This window comes from Hyaena hyaena, unplaced genomic scaffold (assembly GCF_003009895.1).
Source record: "Hyaena hyaena isolate Hyena2069 unplaced genomic scaffold, ASM300989v1 scaffold_317, whole genome shotgun sequence".
Taxonomy (NCBI): domain Eukaryota; kingdom Metazoa; phylum Chordata; class Mammalia; order Carnivora; family Hyaenidae; genus Hyaena; species Hyaena hyaena.
Window position 1 is genome coordinate 717,100 of NW_024080950.1, and position 25,055 is coordinate 742,154.

The window sequence follows — 25,055 nt, forward strand, 5'->3', positions numbered from 1 at the left end:
TTATTTATTTTTGAGAAAGAGATAGAGACAGCATGAGCAGGGGAGGGTCAAAGAGAGAGGGAGACACAGAATCCAAAGACAGGCTCCAGGCTCTGAGCTAGCTGTCAGCAGAGGGGCTCAAACCCACAAACCGTGAGATCATGATCTGAGCTGAAGTCATACGCTTAACCCACTGAGCCACCCAGGCGTCCCTGATCCAATAAGTTTTTAAAGACAAATGGTGTTAGGGACTTTGTCAAGAGGTCTTTCTCCATTGTGGGGGCTGCCCCTTTTCCTCTTCTTTCTCATGCTCACTCTTGGCTAATGGAAGAAGGAACACTTTGGACTACATGACACTTTCTCAAGAGAGACTCTTCTTCCTCTTTCTCAGTCACTTACTTGATATTCTTGTTGGCAGAAGAAAGCCTGGTATGGCCCCTATCTTGATACCAGAGAATGCGAAGCAAACAGCTCTCCCCTCACAGTCCATTCGCCTCTACTCCCCACCCCACCACCCAGGCTCGAAGAGTAGGTAATCCTCCTTCTGACTTAGGATCGAAAGTCAATAGTAGCCTAACACTATGCCACCAATGCCTACGTCATTCATCTCACTGTCTCACCATGTAGGCATTTTATCATCTCACATCACAAGACGGGTAAGTATAGTACAATAAATACAGTACAATTGATAATGCACTAGGCCATAGAACAGTCTGACCACAATATAAGTTAGAAATTACTAAGAAAAGAATAATTTAAAAACCACATGCACTTGGAGAACACATACATATGTGCACCTGCATGCACATAAGCACATGTATGCATGCACACACACAAACTTCTAAATAACCCATGGTCAAGAAGAAACCTTAATAGAAATTAGAAAATATTAGAAATAAAAAATAGGAAAGCTACTAAATATTAAAACCTGCAGGTCTGGGAAAGCAGCTAAAAAACATGTTATAGGGAAAAGTAGAAAGGCTAAAATTAATGAACTAAGTATCGTCAGTATGGATTTATATAAACAACAGCAGAAACAACCCAAATAAAGAAAAGGAAATAAAAAGAAAAGAAAGAGCAAAAGTTAATGAAATATAAAACAAAATAAAATATCGAATAAAGCTGTTGATTGGTTCTTTGAAGGGATTAATAAATTGAGCAAATCTTTGGCAAAATTCAGAGAAAAGAGCATAAAAATATTATTTATAAGGCAAAAGTGGACATACTACAGCTGTAGCAGATATATAAAAGCTAAAATCATATACTATCAACAACTTTACACCAATTAATTTGCAAGAAAAGCAAGCCCAAAAGACAAAATTCTCAAAAAATATGCATTATCAAAACCCATTCAAGAAATAGAATAGCTGGGTAATTTAATTACTATTAAAGAAATGTAATGAGTAGTTACAAAATAAATCTTCATTACAGAGAAAACACAGGCCCAGATAGTTCCATAGGTGAGTTCATTCAGACTTTTTCAGGAAGTAGAAAAAAACGAACATACCTGAGCTACTTTCAAGGGTCGAGGATCTAGTATAACCTTGATGCCAAAACCAAGTTAATAGACAAAGAAAAATTATAAGCCAATCTCATTTATAGCTATAGATATAAAAATTTAAACAGAATATTCACAAACTGAATCCAACACTATTTTGAAAAAATGTTGCATATCATAGCTAATTGTGTTTATTCCAGGAAGGCAGGGTTGATGCAATATTTCTTTAAAAATCTATTGGTATAAATCTGCATCTTGACAGATTAAAGATGATAATCTATATAGATGCGGAAGAAACATGATAACATTAGCAAACGTTCATGATAATTACTTTTAGTTAACTGAGACTAGAAGCAAACTTCCATGACCTGATCAACAGAAAAGAACATGGTAAGTTTGGGAAACTACCATAGCAGAGTAGAGCTGAAACTCTAGAAGGTTAAATGACTTGCTTAAGATCATGTACCATAGCCTAGCCGACATCTTAATTCTCAGATTTTTTTCACAGTACCGTTTTGATGATGGCAAACAGAACTTTTCACAAAAAAAGTTAGAGTATTCAAGATTTACCATTATACAGGTCACATTTATTTGAATCTCATATATAAATCTCCTATAAATATATTTATTTGCTTCCTTCTAATTAAAGACCTTAATCTCAACTGCTTCCAGCTAGTTGCTAACAAAACAGGATAACATGTGTAGACTCTAAACATTCTTCACATCATACCATGTCATAGATTGCTCATACTTCTCACCATGATGTATTTAATTATTCCAAGAAAGGAGCTGATTTTAAATAGCTTATATTTCTTCCAGTTTACTTAACAACTGGACTCTATTTCTACTTAGGTGAAATCCTCTATTCAGAAAGAATCTTCCTCTCTATTAGCTCATCATTAAGTCAAGAGTTGCCTGTAGGGCTATCTTTTACCACCTAAAAATGACAAAGATAGCAGCATCACTGAACAAGTTAGCTCCTTTTCAAGGGTTTAATTTTTATTTCCTATTAAATAATTTTCTATTAAGTCTGGATGGTATGTTCAACATTAACAGATATTTACTGTCTACTTTGTGCCAGGCACTATGCAAGGTAATAGCAAACTAGGCAATTTGTTGTCATGGAACACAAATCAAAACAGAACTAATTGTCTCTGTACAGCAATTTTCTGAGTTGGAAAAGAAGTAACACTTGGTAATCCTCATCAGCTGGGAAATTGAAATTTTTAACCCATTAGAACACTTTAGCAGATTTTGTGCCAATTCTTTTTTGTTTAACTGAAACAATTTAGTGATTGAGTTTAATTTTTTAATGTTTAATTTTTTCTTTCTTTCTTTTTTTTTTTTTTTAGAGAGAGAGAGCATGAGCAAAGAGAGGGCAGAGAAAGAGAGAGAGAGAGAGAGAGAGAGAGAATCCCAAACGGGCTCCATGCTCAATATGGAGCCCAACACTGGGCTTGATCCCACAACCCTAGGATCATGACTTGAGCCAAAATCAAGAGTTTAAACAACTGAGCCACCCAGATGTCCCTTTACATTTTTTTAATATAATTTTTAAAGATCTCATTGTTCATTTTATTATAAAATGTGGATTAGATTAGTCTACCCCATTTGGATTCCATTTTATTTATTATTTGTTTTTAAGTTTATTTATGTATTTTGAGAGAGAGATGAGTAGGGGAGGGACAGAGTGAGGGAGACAGAGGGTCTGAGGCAGGTTCCGGGCTGATAGCAGAGAGCCCCAAGGGGCTTGCCGTTTGTAAGATCATGTCCTGATCTTACAGCTAAACTTAAACTTACAGTTTGTAAGATCATGACCTGGGCCAAAATTCAGGGTGGGGTGTTTAACCGACTGACCCACCCAGGCACCCCTAAAATTTATTTTAGTTTTGCAATATACCATCCTAAATACAATGTATAAAAAACAGCAAACTTAAGGAGACAGTTTGGTTTGCTTTTCATGTGTATTCTTACTCAAAGTGACATTTTCACAATGTAGCAACTTTATAATTTAAGATAATATATTAGTAATATTAGCTCCAGAATATTCCTGGGTTAGTACACAGTGACCCTCAACAATTAAGGTCTTTATATTTGACTGAACAGGTAAAGACTTATACATAAATCAATTGCCCTCCATCCAACATTTCCATAAGTTGATGACTGCAGTCATCGAGACTTAGAGACTGTTCTCAGTGAGCCATTCAGGTCCTAAAGGCCAAGTACTCTGCTCATTGACTCCCTGAGATGTGAAGCTGTTTTGTTGTCTTAGTGAAGCTATTTCCTAATGATCCAGACAAAGTATATTCCTCTACTTTCAAGAGAGTTTACCTTTCTTTCTCTTACTCATTATACTTCTGTGGAAACATAAACACTAAGTTATATTATTGAAGTTCAAGTTTGTCTAGACTCTTTTTTAAGAGCTTTGTCTTCATATACTTTTCCTGCAATACAACACAGAAATGTACAAGGCGTGGTCCAGGTGAAGCCCATGGATTAAATACCTGACTCCCACCTAGGCTTGAATTCCAACTCTAACGCCCACCAGCTACGTGAATCAAAGTTACTTGAACTCTCAGCACGTTGGGTTTCTTATCTGTAAAACAAGGTTATGGATAGTATCTCGTCACAGGTTGTTGAGGAAATATAAATGAGTAGACATATGTGAAGAGCTTAGAACAGTGGTGGGCACATATACTCCCAATGTAGCGATGCCTTTCTGGCCTGCTGGAGAATCAGTAAGTGAGCTAAATTACAGCGTGTATGATTTTTCAGGAGAGGATAATAATTCTTAAGTTGATTTTTGGGAAAATAAATTACCACATTTGATGACTTAGCATTTGCTTTTAAAATCACTTACTCAAATACATTATAATATTCACATTTATATAGTCTTATCTTTATAGCCTAATGTTCTCTAAAGGAATAATTCATACTTGCATATGAAACGCAGTGATCTGTGGTCTTTTAGTCTTTTCTACCCCTGTGGCACTGTGCCACCCTGAGGAGAAGTTACGTATTAAGGCCCCTAGATAAGAACTATAAACCAAAACTACATTCATAGCCTTTAGAAGACCCTATCCTGTGAAGCAAGAGTGGCAAAGAAAGGAACACCTGTGGGAATATTACTTTCCTTCATATTACTTTTTTTTAAGTTTATTTATTTATTTTGAGAGAGATGAAGGAAGGGAGGGGCATAGACAGGGGGGCAGGGAAGGGGCAGAGACAGACAGAGAGAGAGAGAGAGAGAGAGAGAGAGAGAATCCCAAGCAGCCTCCTCAAGATCAACACAGAGCCCAAAGAGGGGCTCAAACTCACGAACTGTTGAGATCATGACCTGAACTGAAATTAAGAGTCAGACACTTGGGGCGCCTGGGTGGCTTAGTCGGTTAAGCGTCCGACTTTCCGACTTTCGCTTAGGTCATGATCTCGCGGTTTGTGGGTTCAAGCCCCGCGTCGGGCTCTGTGCTGACTGCCAGCTCGGAGCCTGGAGCCTGTTTCAGTCTGTGACTCCCTCTCTCTCTGACCCTCCCCTGCTCACGCTCTCTCTCCTAGAAATAAATATAAAAAAAAAAAAAAAGAGTCAGACACTTAACCGACTGAGCCACCCAGGCACCCCTCCTTGCATTTTATCTATATGCTGATTCAGATAACATTTTGGTTGCCAGTAGACTTAAGAGAACTCAGCGACTCCATGAAATGTAATCACACTTTTATTATAGGAGTCCAGGAAGAAGAGAAAATGAAGCAGAAATTTATGTCAAGAAATAACAGCAGAGGGGTGCCTGGGTGGCTCAGTTAATTCAGTGTCCAACTCTTGATTTTAGCTTGGGTCATGATCCCAGGTTCATGGGATTGAGCTTGGTGTTGGGCTCTGCACTGAGTGATACAGTTTTCTCTTCCAGTTCTTTTCGGTTTGAGTCTTTTTTTCTTAGTTGAAGCATTGCCAATTTTTTTTTTTTTTTTTTTTTAGAAAAACTGGTCATTACTTTCAATGTTACATTGTTTATTCTGGTCTCTAGTTTATTTCTGATTTTTTGTTATTTGCTTCCTCTACTAAATTACAGCTAAGCTTCTTTTTTTAGTTCCTTGGGGGGCAATGTTATTTGAACTGTTTTTCTTAATACAAACATTTATAACATAAATTTCACTCTAACATCAGCTTTTGCTACATTCCATAGGTTTTAGAATATTGTGTTTTTTCTTTTGTTTTGACATATTTTGATTTGCCATTTGATTTCTTATTTGGCCCATTGCTTGTGCATTAGAATGTTGTTTAACGTTTACATATTAAATATTTGATATGAAAAAAATAAAATGCTTAAAGAAAGACTTTGTTAGTACCCAATCCCTAGGGTAGTTTATTAATTAGCCTTTTATCTCTGCAGAAAGGATCCCAATCAATGGCTCCTAAAATCTGGGCTGCACACTGGGATGGGTCAGTGATAACATTCCCAGCAACCCCTAGTATTCTTGTCAAATAAATTCTACTGCTATATGATGGTAAGCAGGGCTCTGAGCCAAGTCCTAGGTATAAGAGGCAACTGAGGGGAAGTGCTCTGAAACTTTCTTCCTACTTCCTACTAGTTAACTGGATGGAAAATTCTTCCAGACTTCAGGGAGTAGCTGTAGGAACTAAAGGCATGGAGGCCATTGTTTCATGACTTTTAGGTGTGCACAAGATACCCTGAGACAGTACCATGTGGCTTCCGTTATAGAAAGCTTACTTAAACACAACCAGATTCTTAAAGAAAGGATGCTGACAAAAAGACTCCTCGAACAAGTTGACATTTGAACTGTGGTCTGTGTTGAAGCAGCTTCCAAGATGGCAAACTTAGACAACAAACAGTATAAATGTTACAAAACCGAAATTGGTTGTAAATGTTCCACATTTCGGTTTTCAAAAATGTATCCTTTTTTGAATATATCAGTAGAATCCTGCCAACCTTCTTCTGATGTGAAGGTTTGTCCTTTATTTTAGCTACAGAATCCTTTTGGTACAAGAAAAAAATATTCTTTCCTTTATATTAGAATGATCATAGACAGTAATATTTAGATGTATTTGTTTTGCCAAGTACGTTTCAAAAATTGCTAACCTTACGTTGGGCCCACATTCCTAATTTTTAAATATTACTACTCCATGGCCTTAAAAAGCTTGTAAACCACTGAGACACAGTGCAGATTACAAATTCCCATTCCCAGGCTAACCATAAACTACTCATGCCTGCCATTAAAAAAAGAAAAATATATATATATACATATATATATGCACACACACACGTATCACAGTATACTATCTTTCATTTTAAAAAGAACACATTTACTCTATAAATTTTATTTCTTAAGATTTTAATTAAAATAATTTAAAGAAATAAACCACACAGAAATGTTACAAAAATACAAAAGAATTACAGGCAAACAGTGGATAATGAGAATTCTTTTAAAAGAGATACACAATAAGGAAAAAAAATTAACAGTTTTTATATACTATTCAGTCATTAATTATAAACCATAGCAGTAAAAGCTTTCCGGACATTGGCAAGAAAAGCCGAGAAATTGTTGGTCTTCCTTACATTCTCTTGAAATTCTGCTAGGCACTCAAGATGAGGAGCACTATCTGACACTAGAAGGAAAAAAAAAAGGAAGATAATTTGAATGAGATTTTTATGGAAGAGAAATGTTGCTAATTTAGATGCTTTCATCTGAGTCAAACCATTTCAATTCCATTTTACTGAAATGCTTAGCAAAGAATAACAGATACATTTGATTTTCATATCCTAACTATCTTTTGGACTTTTTCTTTGTCTAATCTCTAAATATTAAAATCTTAAGTACTACAATCGTACTTTAAATTTAAACAGATGGTAGTCGACGGATTGAAGAACTCAATGATGAAGAACAGAATACCATTTCCCATCATCTTTCTTTACATTAACTAAATTGTTTTAATAGGGGTGTGTGTGTGTGTGGGGGGTGTTTTGTTTTGCTTTTTAACTGTTAGTCAGGTTTCTCTGTAACCCTCTGGCTTGAATCCTAGCTCCTGGCCACTGGATCAAAAAAAGAATAGCTTTCAATGCCCACTTTTAAAACTTTACAATTATGGGAAAAAATCTAAGCTTTCACAAGCTTTCGTAGAAAATGTGGTTCCTATTCCTTTTTTTTTTTAATGTTTTATTTATTTCTAGGAGAGAGAGAGAGAGAGACAACGTGAGCAGGGGAGGGCCAGAGAGAGAGAGAGTCACAGACTGAAACAGGCTCCAGGCTCTGAGCTGGCAGTCAGCACAGAGCCCGACGCGGGGCTCGAACCCACAAACTGTGAGATCATGACCTAAGCGAAAGTCGGACGCTTAACCGACTAAGCCACCCAGGCGCCCCTGTGGTTGCTATTCTAAAAGTGGTATTTAGGACCTACTAATCAAGTGAGACAGAGTCACAAGTAACAGTGCACCTGTCAACATGTAGCTGTACAAAATGGTACGCATCAGGAACAAGTTTCCAGTGAGGGTGGTCAAAGGAAAAGCATGATTCAGCTTTCTCTCCCAACAATTTGGTCCCTTGTCCAAGGGGAAGAAAGTCAACCACATCAGATTTCCGGTTCTTTGGTAGAGACTGCTTAGGAAACAAGGACAAGAACCAGGACCACAGCAGAGAAAGAACAAATTTAAGCACTTGGTGCAAAATCACACTGTAGATTCTATTTTAACACACTATCAAACTCTGTGACCCCATGTAGCAAGAGAGGATATGCAAGTTGGAAAACACTAGGCATGTGGCTTTTGGGGTTTGCTTTGGAAAATTTAGCACTCATTAGAAGATATTTACAGAGAGAGAGAGAGAATTTGTACATGAATTAGATTCCTAAAATATAAATTTTCCTAAAATAAAAATTCCATGTGAATGAGAATGCAGTCACCAGGGCACATTAGGAAGCCAACTCAGCAGTCCTCCTGAGCATGTGTCTATAAGTGCTTTTAAGATGAGAACACAGGTCTAATGAGCTGAGAACCATTTTTCTGAATTCCAATAAATTAAAAATTACTTTAAAGGGGCATAAGAAGAATAAAAGAGAGATAAATATATTTCCATTCTCTTCTAGTTCCAACTATTACCAATCACACATATGCTCCATAAATCGATGCCTTTATGGCCTGCTGGAGAATCAGTAAGTGAGCTAAATTACCAATGTGTGCGATTTTTCAGGAGAGGATAGTATTTCTTAAATTGATTTTTGGGAAAATAAATTACCACATTCTGATGACTTAGCATTTGCTTTTAAAATCACCTATTCAAATACATTATAATATTCACATTTATATAGTCATATCCTTTATAACCTAATGTTCTCTAAAGGGATAATTCATACTTGCATATGAAATGCAGTGATCTGTGGTCTTTTAGTCTTTTCTACCCCTGTGGCACTGTGCCACCCTGAAGAGAAGTTACATATTAAGGCCCCTAGATAAGAACTATAAATCAAAATTACATTCACAGCCTTTAGAAGACCCTATCCTGTGAACCAAGAGTGGCAAAGAAAGGAACACCTGTGGGAATATTACTTTCCTCCATATTACTTTTTTTAAGTTTATTTATTTATTTTGAGAAAGACGAAGGAGGGGAGGGGCAGAGACAGAGAGAGAGAGAGAGAGAGGGAATCCCAAGCAGGCTCCTTAGGGTCAGCACAGGGCCCAATGAGAGGCTTAAACTCACGAAACTGTGAGATCAGGACCTGAGCTGAAATCAAGAGTTGGACACTTAACCGACTGAGCCACCCAGGCACCCCCTCCTTCATATTACTCTGTATGCTGATTCAGATAACATTTTGGATGCCAATCTTAAATTCCAGTAAAGAGAGAGGAATACATACCCTCATATTCCCTTGCTTCATTTAGGTGGAGGGAAAACATAAACGGGTTTTCAGGATGCTTAGGGTCAATATTAGTGAATATAAACTGCAACTTATCACCTGAAAAAAGATTAAATTACTTGGTATGAGAATATTTTATTGTGCCAGGGCTTTCAATGGAGATGAGCTTTCTCAGCTCTGTCCTTAATCAGTATCTAGACTGCTAAACATACATACACACACACACACACAGTATCTAGACTGCTAAACATACATACACACACACACACACACACACACACACACACACAATTTAACCAAGCCTCCAAATGTACAAGCTACAAATTAGTTTTAAATGAATTATAATTTAAACATGATACAAAAAAACACAAGTAACAAAAGAAAAGAATTACTAAATTGGACTTCATCAAAATTAAAAACTGTTGTCCTTCAAAGGACATTATCAAGGCAGTGAAAAGATAACCCACATAGAATGAGAGAAAATATTTGCAAATCATATATCAGATATGGATTTAACATATACAATATATTTTTTAAAACTCCTACAACTAAACAACTATAAGAAAAGCAATCCAATTAAAAAATGGACTAAAGACTTGAATAGGTATTTCTCCAAAGAGTAGATACAAATGGCCAATAATAAGCACATGGAAAGATGCTCAACACCACTAATCACTGGGGAAATGCAACCCTAAACTACAGTGAGATATTATTTCACATCTACCAGGACACTGTAACAAAACAAAACAACACTGTGCACGAAGACATGGAGAAATCAAAACATTGCTTGCAGGAATGTGAAATGGTGCTGCGGCTGTGGAAAACAGCTTGGCAATTCCTCAAAAAGTTTAAATATAGAATTACAATGACCCAGTAACTCCTCGGTACACACTGGGAAAAAAAAAGAATTGAGAATCAGGACTCAGATAACTATGCCAATGTTTATAGCAGCACTACTCACAACAGCCAAAAGGTGGTACTGTGTGTTCACTGAGAGATAAGCAAAATATGGCATATACATACAAGAAAATATTATTTGGTCATAAAAAGGAAAGAACTTATGATACATGCTACAACATGAATGAACCTTGAAAACATTATGCTAAGTAAAATAATCCAGATGCAAAAGGACAAATACTGTATGATTCCACCCACATGAAATCCTTAGAATAGGTAAATTTATAAACATAGAAAGTGGATTCGAAGTTATCAGGGGCTAGGGTCAGAGAAATAAGCTATTGTTTAATAAAAGAGTTTCTATTTATGGTGATAAAGAATTCTGGAAATAGTGGTGATGGTTGCATAGCATTGTGAGTGTCATGTCACAGAACTGTGCAATAAAAAAGAGTTAAAATGGCAAATTCTATGTCATGTAGGTTTACCACAATAAAAAATACTATTGAACAGGTTTGGCTTTTTCTACATAGTTATCTGGACTTCGTGCCTATTTTCCAAAAGACCTCTAATGTTCCCAAAGGAGTAAATGCCCAGTAGAAATTAAAAACGGCAGCCATAGGGGTACCTGGGTGGCTCAGTTGGTTAAGCATCTGACTTCAGCTCAGGTCACAATCTCACAGCTCATGCATCTGAGCCTCTGAGCGTCAGCAGAGCCTGGAGCCTGCTTCTGATTCTGCGTCTCCTTCTCTCTCTTCTCCTCCCCCACTCCTCCCCACACTCTCTCAATAAACATTAAAAAAAATTTATTAAAAAATGGCAGCCATGAAGTAGAAACTCACATGCATTTTAGTTTTTCTCTACAGAATTAAAAATTAGGAAATCTCATTTAAAAACTGCTTTTAACTATAAAAAAGGAATGTTCAGAAACTTTGAAAAACATTTGTCTTGAATTTTTATTCAAAATGAAATAATTATGTCAGTACACCAGATTTTTAAAAGTGTTAATAGTTGTTGGCAAAGATGTGGAGAAAGGGGAACCCTCTTGCACTGTTGGTGGGAATGCAAACTGATGCAGCCACTGTGGAGAACAGTTTCTTAAAAAGTTAAAAATAGAACTGCTCTATGATCCTGCATAGAGTAGGATAAAAAAACTGCACTACTAGGTTTTTATCCAAAGGATACAAAAATATTGATTCGAAGGGACACATTCACCCCAATACTTTTAGCAACATTATCAACAATAGCCGAATTATGGAAAGAACCCAAACGTCCATTGTCTTTTGAATGGTGCGCGCGTGCACGCACACAGGAATATTACTCAGCCATCAAAAAGAATGAAATTTGGCCATTTGCAATGACATGGATGGAGTTAAAGTGTATTATACTAAATGCAATAAATCAGAGAAAGACAAATACCATATGCTTTCATTCATATCTGAATCTTAAGAGACAAAATAGATGAATATATGGGAAGAGGGGGAATAAAGAGAGGGAAATACACCGTAAGAGACTCTTCACCTAAAGAACAAACTGAAGGTTGCTGGAGAGGAGGTGGTTGGGGGATGGGCTAGATGGGTGATGGGTGTTAAGGAGAGCACTTGATGTGATAAGCACTGGGTGTTATACATAAGTGATGAATCCCTGGGTTCTACTCCTGAAAGCAGTATTGCACAGTATGTTAACTAACTAGAATTTAAATAAAAACTTGAAAAGAAAATAAAAGTGTTAATGGTAATGGAAGGGACGTATGCCAAGGAAAAAAGACATCATAAGATAATGTCTCTTCTTTAAAAACAAAATTTCTTGACTTTGAGGGCTATGAGAAAGTTCTAATTCTTTTGTAAATGTTTCTTTATTTATTTTGAGAGAGAGAGGGATAGAGAATGAGCCAGGGAGGGGCAGAGAGGGAAAAAGAGAATCCCAATCAGGCTCCACACTGTCAGCATGGACCTCAACACGGGGCTGGAACCCATGAACTGTGAAATCATCACCTGAGATGAAACCAAGAGTCGATGTTTAACTGACTGAGCCATCCAGGCGCCCTGAGAAAGTTCTAATTTTAAATCTAAAAATAATTTTAAAGCTTTCTGACCCAAAACATCCCAGGATGACAGCAAGTCCAACAGATCAAAAATTCATAGCTGGACCTTGTTATTTCCCTCTAATCAAAAGGTTAATATTTTGGGGGGGTGCCTGAATAGCTCAGTCGGTTAAGTGTCTGACTTCGGTTCAGGTCATGATCTCACGGTTCGTGAGTTCAAGCCCTGCATCAGGCTCTCCGCTATCAGTGCAGAGCCTGCTTCAGATCCTCTGACTCCCTCTCTGTGCTCCTCCCCCACTCATGCTTTTTTTCTCTTTCAAAAATAAATAAGCATTAAAAAAAGGTTAATATTTTTTATTAAAAGCTTACTCCAACAGATGGGGGGCCCACAAACAAGACTAACAGATATATCAATGAAGAAACCAAACAATCTAGGAAATATAATATATATTCAGGATGAAAGTTTACCTGTTCATTAATCATCAAAGAAATGCACTTTAAAAAATGTGCCAATTATATCTAGTTTGCTGCCAAAACAGCAACAACAAACAAACAAAATACAATTCTGGCAAGAATATAATGAAGTGGGTACGCTTTACATCGTAGAGAGGTATGCACAAAAGAATTCACGATGCTATCCTTAGAATCTTAGAAAGGCCTCCTTGCAAGCTGGTCCTTGGCTGGTGCATTGGGAGTCCCCCAAACCACCCTAGGTTTGAAGATTCACTAAGAGAACTTGTAAGACTCACTAGAGGGTCTTACTCAGGGCTATAATTCATCACAGTGAAAGACTATGGCAAAATCAGCCAAGGGAAGAACACATGGGGTGAAGTCCAGGCAAAACCAGCACAAGCTTCAAGAGTCTCTGATGAGCTTGCCTGGTAGACAACCCTTCCCGTGTATTGTCACATTCGATGCAAAAGGAACTGAGATGTCCGGTGTGACTATGCTGGGTTAGGGCTCTTAAAAGTTTACGCCTGAAAAAAGTGTTTCTTTGAGACTTTGCCCCAGTGCCTTTTTGGGGCGGTCTTGGAATTTATTGTAGACTCTGCCATAAATCTGAGCTGTCAATATGATTGACCCTATGCTGAATCTTGTAAGTCTTCCTAGCGAATCACCGATCCTGACGGTGATCTTGGGGACTGCTAACACAGTGAGTAGTGCTGTAAACTGGCACATACACCACACATTACAGTCATTGAAATATTTACATGCTTTAACCCAGTAATGCCTCCCTGGGAATTCCCCGGGAATTATATAAAAGAAATGGAGAAGTCTATATTTACTGTAGTACTTCCGAAACTGAAACATAGGCAGACTCTGAATGTTAAGTTAGAAACAATACCTGTACTAGGTAGATAAAAGATTGGATAAATTAAGATACATTAATGGAATGAATTATTACATCGCTATTTTAGAATTACCATGGGAAGACTACAGCAACTGGAAAAATGCCGATCATACAATACCAGTAAGAACAAGGAACAAAAATTACTTTCATGTTGGCAATCATGCCAAACATACGTTTATTAAAATACTGGATAATAAATAACCAAGGCATTAGTAATTACGTTATGGTGATAAAAATTTTAGATTCTTCCCTATTTTCTAAAAAGTTAATAATGTGGTCATTATTTTATTTGAAAATATTTTTAAAATTCTCCTCTACTTAAGACAAGCCTTTCTAATCTCGTATGTTTTACTTACATTAATATACTCACCATAAATTTTTCGAATTTCTAGTCCAAGTCGATCTTTATACAAGTCTGCGGATTTCTGTAGCCTTTTCAGTCTCTCTTCATTAGCTTTGTTAGCCGCAGAAATAGCTATGATTAAAAAAAAGAATACACATATTTGAATATAAGAGATTTTTAGACAGATGCTTCGCAGCATAAAGAGTGTGCTTAATAGTTCCGGGCAAAGAATGTGTGATCAAGAACTTTGGTGCGTAAATTATACTATGGTTTCTCCAATGAAATTGTCTCCCACTTTGTTGAGTTAAGCTCCCATATCAATTGCATGATGACTCAGGTTACATTAAAAATCAAAAGGACCCTTAAGTAAAACAAAAGAAAATAAAACCCACTTATTTAACTTCAGACAGTTTTCTCGCAGAAATGAATGGCTGGCTATGCCCCTAAGGTATGTTATCCACTTTTAGCAATGAACAGGAGAGAAGGCAAGAGAAAGATAATTGTGAACTATCACCACTTTGAAATTTAGATTAATGTTTTAAATATGCATACAACTGGAAACTTACTTTCCTTCTTCTTCGCATATTCTTCCTTAAGCTCCTGAATATTTGCAGTCAATACTTCTAGTTTCTCATTTTTGTCTTTTATTTCAGCAATCAACTTTAACAAATGGTCTTTTTTTTCTTGAATTAGCTTATTACGCCTAGAGATCTCTGTAAGAAGCACAAAGTATTAGCTAGGATATATATATATATACACTTTGCTCTCCAATATCTATTGCTGATAAGAAAAGACTAAAACATTGACTTTCATTAGGATTAATAATGTTTTATTTACTTATGCATTTATTTATTTTTGAGAGAGACAGAGAGTGAGTGGGGGAGGAGCAGAGAGAAAGGGAAACACAGAATCTGAAGCAGGCTCCAGGCTCTGAGCTGTCAGCACAGAGCCTGATGCAGGGCTCGAACTCAGGAACTGTGAGATCATAACTTGAGCCGAAGTTGGATGCTTAACCGACTGAGCCACCCAGTTGCCGCAAGAAAGCTTTAATTGATAAGTGCTTTCTAATGGTTCAAAAATTATAAAGAAAAGAAAAAAAATCCTATTCTTTCCTATTTACCTTTGAAAATAAAAATGAGGAGATAAAAATACTTTTTAAAATGAGAATACCAAATTAAACCACAAAAAGAAAATCAGGTCACGACGCTTGCAGCTCTGCCCTTCAAATAAGTACATAAATAAAGCCCACCATCAAAGACAACCAAAATGTGGACAATGTTTTTGCACAGTACTTTAAAGAAACAAATCATTATAATGCAGTATAAATGATTCTGGAAAATACCATAAAGACAGAAAGAAGGGAAGGAAGAGAGGGAAAGAGACAGAGAGGTAGGAAGGGTAAAACCTCATTTACATTAATAACAAAACATCCAGGAATATATAGGCCCTGCGTGAAAAAAAAAATTGTAAAACTTGTCTAAGACAAATAACCTACATATATGGAGAGACAGTTTATGCTTCTAAATATTACAAAAATGTCAGTACTTCCCAAATTCATTTCTATATTTAATGCAGTCCCAATGGACTCTGGAGGGAAGACAAAGGGAGGATCTAACAAAAGTAATTATAAAATATATCTGATGAGTACACAGGTGAGCATAGTTAAGGAAATGTGGTAAGAAAAATAACAAGGAAAGGTACTTGTCCTATCAGATTTAACATGTGTGATTGTGACACTTTTAATACAAAAACGGGGTTACTAGCTGAAGAAATGACATACAGCTCAGTTAAACAAAAAAGCATTTCCAAACACTGGTATATTTAGGAAATTAATATGAAAAATGAAATATAATAAATCAAGTGGTAGATGGTTCCCCAAACTGTGCTGAAATCCAAAATAAATTCCATATATATTAAATATTTAAATATAAAATGAAATCTTGCAAAACCTAAAAGGCAGTATCTGAATATAAAATTAGCCCTATGCAGAAAGATCTTTTTATTCAAAGGCAAAAAGAAACCAAAGAGAAAGTCATATACACATATATATATACACATATATATATACACATATATATATACACATATATATACACACACATATATATATACACACATATATATATACACACATATATATATATACACACATATATATATACACACACATATATATATATACACACACACATATATATACCAGCTACATAATAGTTAATAAGTGGGCAAAAAACCTCATATTTGATTCAAATAAACATAAAAGCCAAGTATACACCAGGAACTTTGTTTAACACCTTATATTTCCATAAATTTACTTAAATTTCATCATAATACATATGTAGTTCTAATTTAAAAAAGGAAAAGGCTCAGCAGTTGAGTAACTTGCCCAAAAGCTTTATGTGCTAGGACGCAAAAAATAAGACCTGGATTCAAACTCAGGACTTGACTTTAAAGGTCATGCTAGAGGCCATTAAACATCCTCCCTGAACAGTTCTTAATCTAAAGAAGACACAAATATAAAGTCCTAAGACAAAAACAAAGGAATAAACAAAGAAAATGTAGAATGCAGATGGCTAATAAATATGAAAGACAATTTAACCTGAGAAGTAATCACAGAAATGCAAATAAAGCAGTAACATACCAACTTTCGTTTATTACAACAATGTTTACAAAAATGACAGCTAGTGTTGAGAAGAATGGAAAATACTAGAGTCCTTGTGGAATATTTTTGACATTCAAAAATACAAGTTTTAAGGATATACATGTCCTTTAATCCAGTTATTTTGTTTTTACAAGGTAACCTAAGAAAATAAGATGTGTGCAAGTATTCATATACAAAAGATTGTTTTCAGTATTATTTATAATGATGAAAAACTGAAAACATACTAGATGGCTAATGAGTAAATTATTAAATAAATATGGTATATCAATAAGGTAGAATATATTCTCAGGGGCACCTGGATGGCTCAGTTAGATGAGCATCCAACTCTTAATTGTGGCTCAGATCATGATCCCAGGATTGTGGGACTGAGCCCAGGATCAAGCCCCACATCAGGCTCTGCGCTGACTGTGGAGCCTGCTTAAGGGTCTCTCTTCCTCTGCTCCTCTCCCACTCTCTCTCTCTCAACAGACATGGGTGTGCAGATACCTTTTGAGTTAGTGTTTTTGGTTTCCTCTGATAAACACCCAGAAGTAGAATTACTGGATCATACGGTAGTTTTAATTTTCTGAGGAACCTCCATACAATTTTCCAGAGTAGCTGCTATGGAAAAATGCACTTAAAATAAAAATTAAGGAGGCATGTATGGCAAAAGAGGTGCATATTAAAAGTCCAAAAGTCTCAGTTCCATCTGTCTGGCTCTTCAGTTGTTATCCAAGGACCTTGGTCAAATTAGAACTTTGGGGGCTCTCTATAAAAGGAGGTTAGTAATGGCCACCCCATTTCTTTAACGCCCAGGGTCACAGTATCCAATAATAATATGGAAACTTCTAAAGTATTAAGTGATATATAAATACCATATATGTCAGCGTTTTTATTGTAACATTTAAAGAACTATATGGATTTGTGCCAAATGTAAGGGCCCTTGATACAGTGTAACTATTATGTGTACATATCAGCTGTTTCTTCTATTCTCTAGGGCAGGTACTTCAAACTTTCACCATACTCACCACACAAATCCTCCCTTGAGTTTTCACTTCCATAAAACCTTGTTTTATGGTACACTAGAAAGAGCAGACATTTGGCTGTACTCCTAGGTCTTGTATCTATCAAATGTATGACCTTAGCCAAGTTTCTTAACCTCAGTGAACTTCCATTTCTTCATCTGAAAAAGGGGATAACTTCTGTCTTGTAAAGATTTCAGGGATATTTTTGTGTTGTGTTGTGTTGTGTTGTGTTGTGTTGTGTTGTTTTGAGAGTGAGTGCGAGAGGACAGGGGCAAAGGGAGATGGAAAGAAAGCATCTTAATCAGGTTCCAGGTCTACCCTGGAGCCTGACCAAGGGGGCTCCATCCCACTACCCTGGGGTGATGACCCGAACTGAAACTGAGTCAGATGCTTAACTGACTGAGCCTCCCAGGTGTCCCTAGGATTTTAGGATATAAGAGCCTGGTCAGTAAACGCTTTTCACTTTGAACAGATGATCCTCCTCCTTATAAGAATACAGAAGCAACAGATGCTCTAGGCAGGCCAGAATTTTTGGCCAATTTGTTCTCTGCAGTATCTTCCTAGAAGATGCAGAGTAGCTGCTCAACAAATACGTGGTGAGGGAATGAGTTCCCTCAACCTTCCTTACTCCCCAAATGTATCTAGATCAGTGTCCTCTCCTGAGAGGAACAGTGGCTCCTTCTCCAACACATGGTTTATCTCGATTGCTTCCCGTAAAGGAAAGAACTGAAGAACTCCTGCTGTTTAAACTCCAGTCTATGATTTCCCATGGGAAAACAAACTTGTTTTTCAAATAAATGTCATGTACACATCAGCATTGATGATCATAAGCACAATGATGAATTTAAAAAGGGCAGAATACACGCAAAATGATGCCATTTATATAACATTCAAAAACACAATACTAAATATTAATAGGTTAGTTCTGGAAGGTGGGATCAGAGAAAAGTATTATATAAGATGTTCTATTTCTTAAGCTGGGTTGTAGGTACATAAATGTTTATTATTTTTATATATGTATGTGCATATATACACACACACAATACACTGGGGTTTTTTCCCTATTTTCTTTTTAATTTTTTTTAATGTTTATTATTTTTGAGAGAGAGAGAGAGAGAATGTGAGCTGGATAGGGGCAGAGAGAGAAGGAGACACGAAATTCAAAGCAGGCTCCAAGCTCGGAGCTGTCAGCAAAGAGCCTGATGCAGGGCTTGAACTCACGAACTATGAGATCATGGCCTGAGCCAAAGTCGGACATTTAACCGACTGAGCCACCCAGGTGCCCCTCTTCTTTCTTTTTCTAAGTAGGCTTCATTCCCAGTGCAGAGCCCAACATGGGGCCTGAATTCATGTCCCCGAGATCAAGACCAGAGCTGAGATTGAGTCAGTTAAGTGATCCACCTAGGTGCCCCATAATATATTGTTTTACTTGGGTGAGGAATTGCATAAAGATGTTTAATCTAAGAAAGGCTGTGATCTATAGTTTGTCACCTACGATTTTGATATTCCAGAAACATCTCAACCATTCGTTCCTCTTCCTTTAATTTCACAGACAGCTTTTCTGAAAGAGAAATCGGAATTGAAGTTTCAATTCAGCTGAAATAACATAAAAAAGCAAACAAGAACAAAAAACAGCATGTTACAAGTTAACTCGAGTTACCTGTCAGCGCTTTGATGGAGTCTTTGTAGGAATCTCTTAGTCCCATCATTTGACAGGTTGTGTCACTGACAGTGCTTCTGAATTTATTCCAAAATTCATTTATGCTTTTATCAAATAGTGCCAGTTCGTCATCTATCATTTTGTAAGAATATGCTACAAAACAAATAAAACGTTGATTGTATTTTTAATGAGGTATTGAAGTAAAATCAAGCTCATATTCCAATCAAGCACATTTTGGCAGTTTGATCTTTGCTAGCAAATAGTTAGCAGCTTTTTTTAAAAAGGATATTTTATTTTTTAAATATTTACTTATTCTTGGGGCGCCTGGGTGGCTTAGTCGGTTAAGCGTCCGACTTTCGCTTAGGTCATGATCTCGCGGTTCGTGGGTTCGAGCCCCGCGTCGGGCTCTGTGCTGACTGCCAGCTCAGAGCCTGGAGCCTGTTTCAGTCTGTGACTCCCTCTCTCTCTGACCCTCCCCTGCTCACGCTGTCTCTCTCTCCTAGAAATAAATAAAAATTTTTTAAAAAATTTTTTGAAAAAAAAAATTTACTTATTCTTGAGAGAGAGAGAGTACAAGCAGGGGAGGGGCAGAGAGGAGACACAAAATCCCAAGCAGGCTCCAGGCTTCGAGCTGTCAGTGCGGAGCCCATATGGGGCTCAACTTCAGGATCATGACCCGAGCCTAAGTAGGATACTTAACCTGACTGAGGCACCCAGGCGACGCAACAGCTTACTTTTAACTCTAGATATTCCAGGGCAGATCAAGCCATCTGGACTTAACTACAGTTAAAATGGAAGATTCCAGGAAAGACAACTTACCTCCTAGGGAATTGTTAGTACTATAATTGCACAAGACACTCCTACAGCTCTGTGACCCTGGAAAGTAACTCTGCCTCCGTTACGTCACAAGTAAAATTCCTAACTTTTAAGGCGTTCCCGATTCTGACCATTTTCATTCCAGCTGGGACTGCCAGCCAGGCCCCAAATGGACGGAGGGCCGGCACCCTCACATAGGATAAGACCCTATGAGACATATCTAACCTGCCTCTCCCTCTCACCCAGATCAGAAGAAGAAGTAGCACTAAAAAGGCGACTGGAGTGGGAATTTAGGAGGTTTAGCCCAAGAAAGGTACAAGGCACCCTGAACTCTCTGGGCCTTAGTGTCTTACGTAAGAACGTCCGGGAAGACCCCAGGCCCCGACAGTTTTCTGTAACGCCAATACCACCCCAATAACTTAAAACCTTTCCAAGAGGGCCACGGACATCTCGTTCGCCGGAACCCGGAACTCCGGCCTCACTGCTGCCCCCGCCAGCGCAGCCCAGAAGTGCAAACAACAAAGTGGTACATTTCACTGACTTCGCTCCCGAAAACACTTCTAGCCCAGGAATACACTTTCCCCCACGGCGACAGACAGGTCGGAGAGCCCTGGTCAGCTCCCACCTCTCTCACCTTTTCCAGGAGGCCTGAGCCCCGCTGCCAACCCACACGAGACCTGAAACGATCCAAGCCAACAGCCAGTCTCCAGACCCAGCTCCCACAGACCCGCCAACTTTCCTATTTCAAATCTTAGGGCGTCTTGTTCCTCCCGCCCCCGGAGCCCATTCGCCTTCAGATAGGCTGATAACTAGGCTCTGCATGAAGGGATTGGTTAATCTAGCCCTCCGGGCTTCTCGCGGAAAAAATAGGGGAAAGTGCATTCTGGGATTTGTAGTTTTTTTCCTGAGAGACCGTTGGACTCTCAGCTCTGTTTTGTGAAGTGTTAATAGCTCCCAGAGGACTCGCCTCTGCACAAATCACACATCCGTTTCAAATAAAGGTTTCTGCAACTAATTTAAATATTGAAATTGAATCGCGTTCTGTTGCTAAGTTTATACCCTCTTCTCTAATGCTCCCTGTAGCTTAAAGCTAATTAAAAATGCTAAAAGCTAATAAAACACCATTTTTTTAATATGCCTCATTATTTAATAACTTTTCATTGGGAAGTGGTTGGACCATTACTGTGTATTGGCTTCTAATATGAACATTTCCAAAATTTCTTGATGCTTTTGTTTTCGACCACGTGAAACAGAAACAAAACGCAGTACCTAGAACTGGTAGTCCTTGCGCCGGTCGAAACTCAATGACACAAAATTTTTCATGGGCGAATTTAGTGTTACCTATCGTCTCTGACAGTGCGTTGTGTTTAAAAGTGTAAAGAAGCAGGGAAGCCAGAAGTGATTCAAGGTTTTTAACCTCGGTATTTGTAAGAATGGTGATGCTGTTGGTAGAAAAGAAAATGTCTTCATGGTTGTTTGGGTGTATTGGAGAAGGGGTGTTGCAGGGAGGCAGGGGCAGGAGTTACTATTTTTTTATCTTATTTTATTTTTTTATTTTATTTTATTTTATTTTATTTTATTTTATTATTTCATTTCATTCCAATCTATTCTATTCCAATCTATTCTATTCTATTCTACTTTTCCTAAATAGTTTATTGTCAAGTTGGTTTCCATATAACACCCAGTGCTCATCCCCACAAGTGCCCTCTGTACCCATCACCCCCCTTCCCCTCTCCCCCACCCTCATCAGCCCTCAATTTGTTCTCAGCATTCAAGAGTCTCTCATGGTTTGCCTCCCTCCCTCTCTCCCATTATTTTTCTCCTTCTTCTCCCCCATGGTCCTCCGTTAAGCTCCTCCTAATCCACCTATACGTGCAAATATATGGTATCTGTCTTTCTCTGCCTGACTTATTTCGCTCAGCATAACACCCTCAAGTTCCATCCATGTTGCTACAAATGGCCAGATTTCATTCTTTCTCATTGCCATGTAGTACTCCATTGTATAGATAAACCACATCTTCTTGATCCATTCCTCAGTTGATGGACACTTAGGCTCTTTCCATGTTTTGGCTGTTGTTGAGAATGCTGTTATGAACATTGGGGTCCATGTGCCCCTATGCATTAGCACCAGGAGTTACTATTTTAAAGTGCTGAGTTTGAGAGGATATTGTTGGGAGATCTAAGTGTTAATGTTCAGGCATTTTACTTCTCTAGTTAATCAATACTGGCTAACTGCTCCAACTCTGCAGTAAGACTGCCTGAGTTTGAAATCCAGGCTCCAACATTTACTAAGGTTGTCCTTGGGCAAGCTACTTGGCCTATTGGACCTCAGTTTCCTCATCTGTAAAATGAGAGTAATAATAAATAATAATACCTTCTTCTTTCATATACCCAATGTGAAGATGAAAAGAGATAATAAATGCAAATGCCTTAGAAGAGGTTTCTATCACATAAGTACTCAAAATAGTTTCTTGTTTTTATGATCTTATGCCCTAGCTACCCTCTTATGCAAGAGATTGTCATATTATAACACATACAAATAAGGTTTTAAATAGAACAAAATCTAAGTTGGCAAAGAAATAGAGATCTTGCAATTGAATACTCATTTTAGCTAAGGCGGGGCCTATAGCTCCCATTACAAGACAATCACACTACATATTGAATTCTGATTTAAAAAACTTGCATTCTGGTATGTCTGAAGAAGTATAGAACACATCTCTCCCACCCAATCCAAGTTGAATTAATTAATTAGTTAGGTGTGGTTATTTACCATTAATAATAAGACCATTTTATAATTTGCCAATATAAGAAACATGACAAATTTAATTTCCACTTAAGGGATACTAAATTCCAAACAATAGTCTGAAAACAGTGTCAGTAATTTCTTTAGGCCATAACTAGTTCAAGATAATAAATAACTTCCTCAGCTTGGAATAATGCTTGGACAATTCTCTGATTCATTCCTAATAGAATCTGGCAGAGCATGGCTGATCCATGAGCAAAATGGAAAAAAGTTTATTAGCAAGGCTTTGAGATATTCATGACTGACACAAGGCTACAACTGTATCTTTTAAACTAGGGTGAACTTTGATGGGTTACCCTTGTTGACTCCAATGATTAGTGGGCAAAAACCTCTCATGATCCTTAGAATAAATTCTTATTGTTCACAGAAAATCTGTTCTTTTCCACTCTTCTAGTTTTCTAACAATATTTTGGAGGGCCTACTAGAACAATTCATTGCTATCTTGCAGAACTTCAAACTGGAAGTAACTAGAACTCTATTAAAGTCACCTGCTATGTTCCTTGAGGGCCAAAAAGAGACACAAGCTATTCAAATTGAATTTGCTAAAGGATAGGCAAGATGCATGAAAGCTGTACTGGTCAGGACCTCTGAGTAAATGAAATCGATTCACTATTTGCCCCCTTCTTGGTAAAGCTGAGGAGGGAAGAAGAATAGGAAAGAACACAGAGGATATGCACTTTAAAGAATGGAAAATAAATATGACTTGTATTATGGAGTTGAAATTATTATTTTCATCTCTGACCATGACATGTTTGTGAAGGTAAAGCCCTTGATTATAGGCCAAAAGGTCTTTATTACTATTTTGCTTTCATTATCGTTAAAGGATTCAAACACCAACGATAAAATAAACGTTTAAATAGCCTTCTCAGGAGTATCTGATATTGGGCATTCTATCCTAAAAGCTAAATTCATACCAACAAAATCAGGGCGAGTTATTATTAATGTTTAACACGTCACAATGTAAGTCAGCTTCCAGCCGACGGACTAGTAGGCTTAGACATATAGCTTCCTGTAATATCTTCTTTCATTTCAGAAATATTTGTCCAAGGATTTCTGATGTCTAGTAATATTTATGTTAAAGTAAAATTGTATCCATCGGGCATCTCAGACCTTCAGCTGAATGAATAATGATGCTCATTTCTAAGGTTTTCACTGATCCAAATTAGTGAATACAGTACTTAATAAGATTCATAGAGGTGTGCTGACTGGATCACCAGCTCAATGAATTACTTACTGGGTTTTTACACTGGTCCTTATTAAGCTGCTGAGTGAAGGTTCTAGCTCTCTTTAGAGCTTGGAATGGGGCAAGTGATTACCCCCCACTGATATACAGTCTTTAGGGCAGTCCCTGAGTGTCTATTGTCTTTTATTGTTTCTCAGGGCCCATCCCCAACAAAGAAGTGAGGCAGAAACTTCTATGTCATTTGCCAAAATGCTCCTCTCTAGAAGACAAGGTGAATGGCTTCTCTCTACTCCCCCAAGCAGAGCTAGAAACAACCAACGAAGCAATCAGCTCTTCTTTCCACTCAGCATGGCTTTCTCAGCTTTAAAGAGGGGAAAGCAGAAGCTGCCCCATCACAACCCCATACAACACCACCATCACCATTCCCGTCATACATACCTGCCTTTCATTCCAACCAGGATTTTAGGGGTGTCTATTATGTCCTATGTATTGAGCTGGGCACTATAGTCTCTGGGATATATGGTCTGGAACCAGGGTAGGGTGGGGAGCAGGAAATAGGCACACATTCCCAGTCTGGAGAAGTTTCTGGGCCATGGTTACAGAAGCTTTGGTCAGACTGACTGAAAGCTCCATTGTTTCTCCCCTGAAATCTTAATCCTTTCTCTAGTGGGTGAAGGATCATGGGGCACAAGAAGAAAGGTCATTGTTCCCTGTGACACATTCCTTTGCTGAGTAGATACTTTCCATCTTGGGGGCAGAGTTCAGGATTAAAATGATAGTAAGCAATGCCACGGTTAAGATGAAAAGTTTTCCACTTCTCTGGATATAAGGATCTCTTTATGACATATACACTTATACTGACTTCTCAAAATGCTAATATATGTACTTTCAATATCCATTCACTGACAAAATTAAAAATGATAAAAACTACTATGAATTCAGAAGAGGGGAAAG

At 37.6% G+C, this 25,055-nt stretch overlaps 1 protein-coding gene across 1 annotated transcript; it reads right to left on the minus strand.

Annotated features, from left to right (window-relative positions):
- Nucleotides 1-6,859: 6,859 nt before the first annotated feature.
- SPC25 (SPC25 component of NDC80 kinetochore complex) lies at nucleotides 6,860-20,924 on the minus strand. The gene is made up of 7 exons (XM_039248829.1): nucleotides 20,750-20,924; nucleotides 19,300-19,452; nucleotides 19,135-19,200; nucleotides 14,540-14,686; nucleotides 14,001-14,105; nucleotides 9,342-9,440; nucleotides 6,860-7,100 (listed from the first exon to the last, which is right to left on the minus strand). Exons 2-7 carry the CDS (start codon nucleotides 19,436-19,438, stop codon nucleotides 6,976-6,978), a joined length of 681 nt encoding a protein of 226 aa, XP_039104760.1. The 5' UTR covers nucleotides 19,439-19,452; nucleotides 20,750-20,924; the 3' UTR covers nucleotides 6,860-6,975.
- Between the last annotated feature and the right edge of the window lie 4,131 nt (nucleotides 20,925-25,055).

Coding starts and splice junctions, on each gene's coding strand:
- SPC25 (XM_039248829.1), bottom strand. CDS start 19,438: ATGATAGATGACGAACTGGCACTATTTGATAAAAGCATAAATGAATTT. Junction 14,106..14,539: donor ATATGCGAAGAAGAAGGAAA/GTAAGTTTCCAG, acceptor TTTTAATCATAG/CTATTTCTGCGGCTAACAAA. Junction 9,441..14,000: donor AGAAATTCGAAAAATTTATG/GTGAGTATATTA, acceptor ATCTTTTTTCAG/GTGATAAGTTGCAGTTTATA.